This window comes from Canis aureus, chromosome 12 (genome assembly GCF_053574225.1).
Source record: "Canis aureus isolate CA01 chromosome 12, VMU_Caureus_v.1.0, whole genome shotgun sequence".
Classification (NCBI taxonomy): Eukaryota; Metazoa; Chordata; class Mammalia; order Carnivora; family Canidae; genus Canis; species Canis aureus.
In genome coordinates this window covers 16,186,979-16,199,389 of record NC_135622.1, presented here as the reverse complement: position 1 = coordinate 16,199,389, position 12,411 = coordinate 16,186,979, and the positions used below count along the sequence as shown (strand labels likewise).

General features: G+C 38.8%; 1 protein-coding gene and 1 pseudogene across 10 annotated transcripts in view; one reads left to right on the top strand and one right to left on the bottom strand.

Annotated features, from left to right (window-relative positions):
* Positions 1 to 12,411, top strand: part of M1AP (meiosis 1 associated protein) — a 79,266-nt gene that overhangs the window by 21,393 nt on the left and 45,462 nt on the right. For all 10 annotated transcript variants that reach the window (XR_013349094.1, XR_013349092.1, XR_013349093.1 and 7 more), the window contains exons 3-4: positions 5,201 to 5,386; positions 7,052 to 7,220. Coding sequence is in view for 6 of the 10 variants with exons in the window: in XM_077843009.1 (XP_077699135.1) it covers positions 5,201 to 5,386; positions 7,052 to 7,220 (355 nt within the window). In the remaining 4 variants the exon portion in view is untranslated. The remainder of the gene's footprint in view (positions 1 to 5,200; positions 5,387 to 7,051; positions 7,221 to 12,411) is intronic.
* LOC144280701 (vesicle-associated membrane protein 3 pseudogene) lies at positions 10,497 to 11,476 on the bottom strand (annotated as a pseudogene).

Sequence of the window (12,411 nt, the reverse complement as noted above, 5' to 3'; positions counted from 1 at the left end):
ATAGTAAAGATTAGAGCAGAAATAAATGATATAGAAACTAGGAAAACAATAGAACAGATCCAGGAGCTAGTTCCCTGAGAAAATAAAATTGAGAAAACCCTAGCCAGACTTAATCAAAAGGAAAAGAAAAAGGAGGGATCCCTGGGTGGTGCAGCGGTTTGGTGCCTGCCTTTGGCCCAGGGCACAATCCTGGAGACCTCGGATCGAATCCCACGTCGGGCTCCCAGGGCATGGAGCCTGCTTCTCCCTCTGCCTATGTCTCTGCCTCTGTGTGTGTGTGTGTGACTATCATAAATACATAAAAATTTTTTAAAAATTAAAAGAAAAAGGACCCAAATAAAATCACAAATGAGAGAGGAAAAATAACCAATACCAAAGAAATATAAACAATTATAAGAGAATATTATGAAAAATTGTATGCCAGAAAATCGGATAACCTGGCAGAAATGGATAAATTCCCAGACACATATCAACTACCAAAACTGAAACAGGAAGAAATAGAAAACTTGAACAGATCAATAATCAGCAAATAAATGGAAACAGTAACCAAAAATCTCCAAACAAAAAGTCCAGGGCCAGATGGCTTCCCAGGGGAATTCTACCAAACATTTAAAGATGAGTTAATAACTATTCTTCTCAAACTATTCCAAAAAATAAAAATGGAAGGAAAACTTCCAAATTCATCCTATGAGGCCAGCATTATTCTGATACCAAAACCAGGCAAAGACTCAAAAATATAATGCAGATCAATATATCTGATGAACGGGATCCCTGGGTGGCGCAGCGGTTTGGCGCCTGCCTTTGGCCCAGGGCGTGATCCTGGAGACCCGGGATCGAATCCCACATCAGGCTCCCGGTGCATGGAGCCTGCTTCTCCCTCTGCCTGTGTCTCTGCCGCGCTCTCTCTCTGTGACTATCATAAATAAATAAATAAATAAATAAATAAATAAATAAATAAAATCTGATGAACATGGATGCAAAAATTTTTGATAAAATACTAGCAAATAGAATCCAACTATTCTTTGAAAGAATCATTCACCACAATCAAGTGAGATTTATTCCTGGCCTGCAGGGGTGGTTCAATATTCACAAATCAATCTGTGTGCCACGCTATGTTGAAAAAGGAAAGGCTAAGAACCATATGATCCTTTCAGTAGATGCAGAAAAGGCATTTGACAAAGTACAACATCCATTCATGATTAAAAAAAAAAAAGGGTTAGAGGGAACAAACCTCAATATAATAAAGGCCCTATATGAAAAACCTACAGCTAGTATGTTCAATGGAGAAAAACAGATCTGTTCCCTTATGGTCAGGAACAAGACAGGGATGTTCACTCTTACTGCTGGTATTTAACATGGTACTGGAAGTCCTAGCCTCAGCAATCAGATAACAGAAAGAAAAGGCATCCAAATTGACAAGAAAGAAGTCAAGCTCTCATTATTTGCAGATAACAGGATACTCTTTGCAGAAAATCCAAGATTCCACCAAAAAACTGCTGGAACTGATACACAAATTCAGTAAAGTCTCAGGATACAAAATCAACATACAGATTGCATTTCTATACACCAATAATGGAACAACAAAAAGAGAAATCAAGGAATCGATCCCATTTACAATTGCACCAAAACCTGTAAGATACCTAAGAATAACCTAACCAAAGAGGTAAAAAATCTGTACTCTGAAAACTTTAGAACAGTGAAGAAAGTAATTGAAAATGACACAAAGAAATGGAATGATATTCCATGCTCATGGATTGGAAGAACAAAAAAAATTTTTTTAAGATTTTACTTATTAGAGAGAGCATAAGTGAGGTGAAGGGCAGAGGAAGAAGCAGACTTCGCTGAGCAGAGTCCAATGTGGGACCCAATCCCAGAACTCCAGGATCATGACCTGAGCCAAAATCAGATGCTTAACAGACTGAACCACTCAGGTACCCTAAGAGAACAAATATTGTTAAAATTATATTGGGATGCCTGGGTGACTCAGTGATTGAGCGTCTGCCTTTGGTTCAGGGTGTGATCATGGGGTCCAGGATCGAGTCCCACATTGGGCTCCTTGCAGGGAGCCTAATTCTCCCTCTATGTCTCTCTCTCTCTCTCATGAATAAATAAAATATTTTTTAAAATAATAAAAATTTAAAAAATATCTATATTACCCAAAGCAATCTACACATTTAATGCAATCCCTTACCAAATACCACCAGCATTTTTCACAGAGCTAGAACAAACCATCTTAAAATTTGTATGGAACCACAAAAGACCCTAAATAGCCAAAGCAATCTTGAAAAGCAAATTTGGAGGTATCACAATTCTGGACTTCAAGTTATATTAGAAAGCTATAGTAATTAAGACAGTATGGTACTGGCACAGAAACAGACACATAGATCAATGGAACAGAATGGAAAACCCAGAAATGAACTCAGAAATATATGGGCAATTAATCTTCAACAAAGCAGGAAAGAATATCCAATGGAAAAAATCTCTTCAACAAATAGTTTTGGGAAAACTAGACAGCAACATGCAAAAGAATGAAACCGGACCACTTTCTTATACCATACACAATAATAAAATCAAAATGAATGAAAGACCTAAATGTGAGACAAGAATCCATCAAAATCCTAGAGGAGGTGGGATGCCTGGGTGGCTCAGTAGTTGAGCAACTGCCTTTGGCTCCGGGCGTGTGGTCCTGAGATTGAGTCCAGTGTCAGGCTCCCTACAGGGAGCCTGCTTCTCCTCTGCTTATATCTCTGCCTCTCTCTGTATGTGAATAAATAAATAAAATCCTTTTTTTTAAAAAATGGGCAGGAGGATCCTTGGGTGGCTCAGCGGTTTAGCGCCTGCCTTTGGCCCAGGGCACGATCATGGAGTCCTAGGATCGAGTCCCGCGTCGGGCTCCTGGCATGGAGCCTGCTTCTCCCTCTGCCTCTCTCTCTGTCTCTCCCTCTCTCTCTCTCTCTCATGAATAAATAAATAAATCTTTAAAAAAATATTTAAAAATAAAATAAAATAAAAAATAAATTAAAAATGGGCAGAAGATATGAATAGACATTTTTCCAAAGAAGACATACAGATAATAACAGACACATGAACATGATTCATCATCAGAGAAATACAAATCGAAATTACAATGAGATATCACCTCATACCAGTCAGAATGGGTAAAATTAACACAAGAAATGACAGGTTTTGGGGATCCCTGGGTGGCGCAGCGGTTTAGCGCCTGCCTTTGGCCCAGGGCGCGATCCTGGAGACCTGGGATCGAGTCCCACGTCGGGCTCCTGGTGCATGGAGCCTGCTTCTCCCTCTGCCTGTGTCTCTGCCTCTCTCTCTCTCTCTCACTGTATGCCTATCATAAATAAATTTTAAAAAATTAAAAAAAATAAAAATAAAATAAAAAAAGAAATGACAGGTTTTGGTGAGGACGTGGAGAAAGGTAAACCCTATTGCACTGTTAGTCAGAATGCAAACTTGTGTAGCCACTCTGGAAAACAGTATGGAGGTTCCTCAAAAAGTTAAAAATAAGTTAAAATAATTTTAAAAAGTTAAAATAATAAAAAAGTTAAAATAATAAGTAACCAAAGATCCAGCAATTGCACTACTAGGTATTTACCCAAAGGATACAAAACTACAGATTCAAAGGGATACATGTACCCTGATGTTTATAGCATCATTATCAATAGCCAAATTATGAAAAGAGCCCAAATGTCCATCAACTGATGAATGAATAAAGAAGATGTAGTATATATATCAATGGAATTAGTAGCCATAAAAAAAGAACAGAATCTTGCCATTTGCAACAATATGGATGGAGCTAGGGAGTTATGCTAAGCAAAATAAGTCAGAAAAAGAAGAATACCATATGATTTCACTCATGTGGAATTTAAGAAACAAAACATCTGAACATGGGGGAGGGGAGAAGCAAACCAAAAAACTGACTCTTAACTATAGGGAACAAACTGAGGGTTGCTGGAGGGTAGGTCAGTGGGGTGGAGGGTTGAAAGAGTGATGGGAATTAAGGAAGGCACTTGTGCTGAGCACTGGGTATTGTATATAAATGATAAATCACTAAATTCTAATCTTGAAACTAATATTACACTGTACATTAACTAACTGGAATTTAAGTAAAAACTTGAAATAAATGAGTAAATGAATGTATGAATGAATATATCATTCTTCAGATTCTTTTAGGGAGTACGTGAAAAGAAATTTTTGAAGGCCTTTGGTTTCATTTTTTCTCATTTCTTTTTTGAATAGGTTTCTTATCTTCCTATCTAAATTATAAATTCTCTTTGCATAAGAATTACATTCTATTTTTTGTGTTTTTTTCCAGAAACTCAGGGAGAGGAGCATGTTAGTAAAGTAAGCAGCTATAGAGTTGAGTGAGGCAGGGGTTGACTTAAGCAGTCTTTGTACCCTGGCAGTATTGTCACTCATGCTCATGAATTTTATGTGCATTTTGTAAATATTGCTCAGTTCTACTCTTTGTCATCCCAAATATAATTCTTCCCCACCCAACCCCATCTGCTATTGATGCTTGGAATTCAAATAGTGTCACATATTTTCATTCCATAATTATTCAAAATGTATACATCCTCAGGAGAGGTAACATTGATCTAAGAATCAGGTTATATTAGATTACTTCCTGATAGCAACTTTTATAAAGGGAGGTGAGGTAGAACTAGGGGTTTATATATTGGCTCCCTGAGCTGACTGCAGACTAAGTCAAGTACCTCTTCTTTACTGAAGTGATCCTGAGGAGCAGACTGGGTAAGACCTTAGTTCTGAAATGATCACCACATAAAAATCCTCATTTCTGGGAAGTAAAGAGGTTCCCAGTGCCTAGACTGACTACGAAATTAAAGACAATATTTAAGAGTGACCCTTCTAAGCCTCCAATTTGCAGACCACCCCATAGTAAAACTCAGCAATCACAACTGGACTTTCCTTTAGGTGAGTGATGAGCTCAAACACTTCTTTCCTATTTCTGGTAACTCCATATAATCAAAGTCCTTTGGCTGCGAATTTTCTTTCCTCTGGTATAGGGAAATTTTTAGTGCAGTGCCAAGAGCATAATAGATGTGAATCAAATAGATTTTTGGGAAGGGAAGGGACCCCTGAGGAGTAATTGATAATGAAGTTAGGCTGCCAATTAATATGGAACCTCGGTCACTAAAGATCTTTGGTTCATTTTTCTCTGCAGCAAGTGAAAGGGAATTTTGCAAGGCTGCAGGCCTGCATCTCAGAACTCCGCATGTTGCAGAGAGAAGGCTGTTTCAGACCACATGGCACTTCTCTGCAGCTGGCAGTACAGGATGGGCTCCAGCAGTTCAAACAGTACAGCAGACACGTGACCACAGGTACATCTCTGAGCTATACTTCCCTGGAGGTAAGAGATACTGGCCTTAGGACTCTAAGCCCATCTCAGCCCATCTAGATGCTTCATTATTTATCATCCTTATATTGTTCTTTATTTCATACACTTTGATGGTAATTTTCAAGGCTAGATTGCCATCTCCCTGCAGGCAAGATATATGTTCCCTTTTTTCTATAGCCTGTGCAATTCTTAATACAGAGCTAGACATTGAGAGGAATGCTAAAAATATGGGCTGAAATGAATTATAATGAAAAACTGAAATCAAAATAAAATCTGAATATGCCATCTGCTTCTGGATTTTTGGAACTTGTAAAGCAGTTAAACAGCAGTTAAACTGCCTGGATTAGTGTCTATATTTATATTTCCTGGGCAACATTAAGAATTTACAGTTGTTCTTAATCAAATTGAGTAGCTCTTCTTGGACTTAGCAAATGTGCAAATTTAAAGATTGCTATCTGGTACAGACTAAGACAATCTTTAAAAATACAAGTAATCATGCCTGGGGGGTACCACAGGTGGCTCAACGGTTTAGCGCCACCTTCAGCGGGATCAAGACCCACATGGGGCTCCCTGCATGGAGCCTGCTTCTCCCTCTGCCTCTCTTTGTGTGTCTCTCGTGAATAAATAAATAAAATCTTTAGAAAAAAAAAGGTCATGCCTGGGTACTTCACTAGGTGCATGAGTGACTGTGAGTTAAAACACATTCAGTCTCTGGAAACCTCAGGCATCAAACAGATGCATTTTAAAAAATAATTGTGCTTTTATCTGTGTCCCTCTTTATTAATCAAAAATGTTAAGGACAGGGGTGCTTGGGTGGCTCAGTGGGTTAAGCATGTGATTTTTGATTTCAGCTCGGGTCATTATCTCAGGATTATAAAATTGAGCCCTGGGTTGGGTGTCGCACTGGTGGTAGAGCCTGCTTAAGATTCTCTCTTTCTCCCTCTGTACCCACCACCCCACCATAAACACATGAACATGCACACATACACACACACTCTCTCTCTTTCTAAAAAAAAAAAAAAAAAAAAAAAAACAAGCACCAAAAAGAAATGTCCAAGTACATAAGAGAATTGCATAAATTTAATATTTGCTTTCCAGATTTTCAAATTTGAGACAAAACTGTTAATAAAAACATATAATGTATTTATTCAGGTGAAATAAAATATTCAGATTATACACAAACACCTTAATATTCTTTTAGGTTAGATATATTGGTCAAAGGGGAATACATTTTAGAGTTAAGAGAGCAAAAGAAACAGCTCACTTGTATACAGGTTGAATAAGGAGAGAAAGAAGTAAAGAGGCTCTTTGATATTTAGTACACACTTAGTGGAATTTAAAGATTTTATTTCCTTTGTCACCTTGTAAAATAAAAGCATTCTGAGCATGAGAGATGCTACCAGTGCTTCAAACAATCTTAAAAAACTAAAACACAGGGTCACTTTCTGGGGTAGGCCTCACCTGTTTGGTAGGGTCCTGTGATGATTTGTCCCATCAGACCTCTCCCACCAGAATCTGTCAAATGAAATTTGGTTGTAAGTTACCGTGACGTCTTCTTTTTTGCCTTAAAGACAGGAGTCACTGCCACAGACTTCTGCTATATCTATCCTCCAGATGTAGACTGTTATGTTTTTCACTCTGTACATTTCACACATTGATTCTTGGATTTATTTCCAGATTACTGTTCTGACTTCTCAGCCTGGAAAAAAGGTGGTGAGACAATTGGAGGAAGGACTGAAAGATACAGACCTAGTCAGGGTCAGGAGACTTCAGGTGGTTGAGATCACAAAGGGAGTCCTAGAGTATATGGACTCAGGATCCCCTGTTGAAGAGCCTAGCAGCGACGGTAAGAATTAAAGGAAGTGATAAAAAGAATTCTCATGACTAGTCAGAAAGACTATTTTCCATGGTCTTTTTTGTTCTTCAATCAAATGAAACCAACAGATTTCACAACAGTTCAGACAGGTGTTTCTAGGTGTATATATAGGCCTAACATATATTAAGTATATATTTACTATTTTAATGGTATCATGATATACATAATATTCTATAACCTTTGTGTGTTGGACAGCTGTGTTAATATCTATAGATCAGTCTTATTTTTGGCTACATGATTTTGTTTACTGTGTAGTTGAACCATAGTTTGTTTAATCATTTATTAATGAACAATTTGGTGTATTACTCTTTGCTATTATAACCAATGCTGAATAAATAGACATATGTAGGGCTGGCTTCATGGACTTATGACAGTATAGTCACATGGGGCCCTGCATTCAGAAACACCCTATGCTTGGGATCTAATGCTCTTTGGTTGTTCTCTTGAGATTCTTAATAATTTTATCTTTGAATTTATGTTTTATAAGTGAAGTGTGATGGAACGATAGAGTGTGTGCCAAGGGATTAGAGTCTCAACTCACACATGCCCTGCCTCTTGCATCCTTCCCACCTCCCCATAACGTTGCCAGCCTCCCAGATATGGTGTCCCCAACCCTACCCCAACCCAGCAACCACTGGTACCCAGATCCCTGCCAATAAATCCTACATAAATCACTAAAAATTCTAAATTTCCTAGAACAAAAAATAATAATAATAATAAAATAAAATAAAATAATAAATTTCCTAGAACAGGAAATATCCAAACTGAGTCTTAAGGGACATGTAGAAATTAGTCATCTAGAGGAAGAAGTAAAGGACACTCAAAAGGCATGAGAAAGCAAAATAATCAACTTTCAGGGAAGTGCCCATAGTTCCCTATGACTAGAGTCAGTCAGGCAGAAGCAGGGAGTAAGTCTGTAAGGGTAGGCAAAGATTAGATCAAGAAAGACCATGTATGCCATTCTAAGACATTTAGATTTCATTCTAAGGCAATGGAAATTTATGAAAAGATTTTGATCAGAAGTCAAGGAGAAATGCCCAAATTTTGGAGTTTAAGAAACTTTTAACCAGTTTTAATTTATCCAGCATTCAAGTGTTATTCACCCTTCAGCAGCCCTTTCCGGATGTATTGGCCTCCTCCAAGGTTGTGCACATGGGAAGAGCCACTCTTCTGATACCATTATCTCTTCCTGATCACATTTGAATAACCCGCTAATTAGGTCAGAGAGTTGAAAGCTAAGGGTGTGTTTCCCCTCAAATCCTGACACATGTGGATCTTTCTAGCATCATGAGGCCACTGATATTGTTCTGGTCCAGGAGGGAGGGTAACCAGCCTTAGTTGTGTGTTTATGATCTCTCACCCACTTGGCACACTCTGCTTTTCTCAAGCCAGTCTCCTCACTGAATGTCTTTCTCTCTCCATCTTCACGTACGGAATTCACTGAATTCCCTCTTCTTTCCTCTGTGTTCCTTCCCTTATCCTCTTCCAGCCAAATCCTCCCCATCCCTTAACGTCTAATTCATGTTCATAATTACTGTATTGATTTTCCTCTCCTTAGAACAATGATATCACCTGTGGTCTATACCAAATAATTTAGCACTTCATTACATGCCGTGGAAAATTGTTCACCATTGTTTTATTGTGTGACAATTTTGTCTTCTCATCTAATCTGTAAACTACTTGATATCTTTTCTCTCTGCATTAAATTCTACATGCCTTGGGATTAGGAATTTGTCTTACTCATTTCTGTGTCTCAGTATGTAGCATATCCTAGATTACAGGAGATATTTGTTGAATGAATTGATGACAGTGATACCTGTGGAGGCAGTTCTTGGTCTTCCCAGCATCTCCTGAATCCCCATTCCCTAGTAACACCCCTATATTCCTGGTCACAGACTGGGCCATGACCCAGTGAGGCCATCATAGTTCCTCGGGCCTCCAGAGTCCTCCCAAGTAGGTTTTCAAACCAAATCTCTGAGAGAGAAGCTCTTTTTCTTTCTCTTTGACCATGGGTATATCAGGCATGGACTATGTCCTTTTCTCCCTTCAGTGACTATATCCACTAAGAACTTAATGTATCTCTAGTAGCACAGAGCTCAGAGTACTCTGAGGCCACCTGATGCCTTTATTTAGAATAGTTAGTGGCTAGAGCTGTATAGAAGAGCTTTTACATTCAGGAAGGCAGCTTTCTACCTTGTGTCACTGCTAATGATTCTTCCAGTAACTTCCTATTTCCTTATAAATAATACATCATCCCATATATTGCTTGTGATTCCTCTTTGTGGGTTAAGTAAATGTATGGCTCATAGCTTGAAATCTTCTCAGTTTGCTGGTACTTTCCTCATAATTATTTTATTCCATGATGTTTGCCTCATCTTGGTGTCTTTATGAAGAGATTAGTAAAAGCAACTTCTCTCATTCTCAAAAAGATGAGTGCTCCAGAATCAGGTTGTCTGAGTCTAAACCCCACTTCTATCACTTACTAGCCGTGCAACTTTGGGCAAGATACTTATTCTGGTCTAAGCCTTAATTCCTGCCATGTGCAGTAGTTGTGGGTATTAAATGAGATTGTGTGTGTTAATTAGTACGTAATAAATGTTTAGTAAAAGTCAGCTAATCATGGGGAACCTGAGTGGCTCAGTCAGTTACGTGTCTGCCTTTGGCTCAGGTTATGATCCTGGAGTCCTGGGATTGAGCCCCAGGTTGGGCGAGAGGAGAGTCTGCTTCTCCGTCTCCCTCTGCCTGTCTCCTGGCTTGTTTCTCTCTCTCTCTCCCCCCCCCCCCTCAAATAAATAAAATATTTTTTAAGTCAGCTAATCCTGTTAATATTTCTGAAAATTTTTGTATATGGGTGGTCTAATATTGATGAGATTTGTTTTTTAATGGCCAGGTCCCAAGTGGACTCTAAGTTACCTGAGGCTGTCTAATGAATCTTTGTATCACTCACATATATCATTCAGCATGACACATAGTAGATTTTCAATAAATGTTTCTTGAAAAAATAACTGAATGTTTGGGAAAAACCAAATTATTTGGGAGAGGTAATGGTCACCTTGTCTTACATCAACTCAGATAGTTAGGTTCATATGTCAGACACTCATACCTTCCCTTTGTAGCCCAAGAATACCATGAATTAACTCAAGCACTTCTTAGGCTATCTATAATTTTAACTCTGGTAGCCATGATCATCAATTAAATAAAAAGAGTCTTTACTTCTAGGCCAGTTACAGGGAATGTTGATGCAGATTATTTTTTTTTTAAGAGCAAAAACTCTTTATCTGAATCTTATTTTAAATAAAGCGCAGGAGTCAGTAGTGCTTATAAACAGTAAAGAGTTCTCTTCTATGGAGTCAGAAAAATAGCAAAATAAGGCACAATCTGTTATTGTTACAGATTTGCGTTAGGCAGTAGTGTTCTTTCTGGAAGGCACAAACTGGAAATCTGATTACCTAAATTTAAGAATGTGGTTCTGAAGATGTCCTATGACAGGGATAGCTAACTTGGAACAAATTCCCTTAACTGGAATTAATGGCAATTAATGAGACAACATCACTTCTAGGTTAACAACACTCGGGAACTTAAGAGATCCTCATCACCAGCCACACAGCAGTCTCGGAAGGCACTGGGCTGGGTATGGGCTGGGCAGCTGCACTTCAAGTTTGGAGTGCTTACAAAAACAAAGGCACGTTTCCTAGAAATTGAACTTTACAGTAACAAACAGAAAATAATCAGTTTAGATAGAACAGTAGGCGAATTCGAGAATATAGCAGGTTCTAAGTCAAATGTCTTGAAGAGATTTCTTGAACAGCAGGCTGGGGCCACACTGGTTGTTCACGGGGAAACATTCCACACGATGATGATGATGATGATGATGATGATGACCACAATGACAATCCCTATCACCCACTTCTTGCAATTCTTCCACCAATATTTTCTCTTCAACTTGGCAGCACTTGTTTCAAATTGGGATGCTCCTGCCTGTAGCGCATCTGCTCAATCATCTAACTCTGAGAGCTTCTGATCTCTTTCCAACACCTTATCCACATTGACTCTCATGATGTCCACCACCTCATCTACTTGATTTTGTGTCTGCTGAAGTCTTCGGTTGCTGCCAAAGGCAGCACTTGACCCTAGGGGTGCACCTGCAGACATTTTGGCGGTGGTGGGCGACAGTCAGCCAAGCAGCGCAGTGGGACCGAAGGCCGGGCGATGCAGATTATTTTTAAAAAGTAACTATGAGAGAATGTCCTTCAGTCAGTCTAAATTCTGCCTCCTTTAGTGCAGTCCTGTGCAGTGAGAAATAATTATAAAGATGATGGGAGACTGCAAGATCCAGAATCATCAAAATAAAAACAAACTTAGAAATGAAGAAGGTAGACTTACATTTTAGGAAGTTTTTTTTTTTTTTAAAGATTTTATTTATTTATTTATGATAGACATAGAGAGAGAGAGAGGCAGAGACATAGGCAGAGGGAGAAGCAGGCTCCATGCACCGGGAGCCCGACGTGGGACTCGATCCCGGGTCTCCAGGATCGCGCCCCGGGCCAAAGGCAGGCGCTAAACCCCTGCACCACCCAGGGATCCCTTAGGAAGTTTTTAAACAAAATCTAAAATGAAAAGATTATGAGTTCTAAGACTCCACCCCAAGATTCCTAGAACTCATACAGCAATTCAGCAGTGTGGCAGGATACAAAATCAATGCCCAGAAATCAGTGGCATTTCTATATACTAACAATGAGACTGAAGAAAGAGAAATTAAAGAGTCAATCCCATTTACAATTGCACCCAAAAGCATAAGATACCTAGGAATAAACCTAACCAAAGAGGTAAAGGATCTATACCCTAAAAACTACAGAACACTTCTGAAAGAAATTGAGGAAGACACAAAGAGATTGGAAAAGTATTCCATGCTCATGGATTGGAAGAATTAATATTGTGAAAATGTCCATGCTACCCAGGGCAATTTACACATTTAATGCAATCCCTATCAAAATACCATGGACTTTCTTCAAAGAGTTGGAACAAATCATCTTAAGATTTGTGTGGAATCAGAAAAGACCCCGAATAGCCAGGGGAATATTAAAAAAGAAAACCATAGCTGGGGGCATCACAATGCCAGATTTCAGGTTGGAGTACAAAGCTGTGGTCATCAAGACAGTGT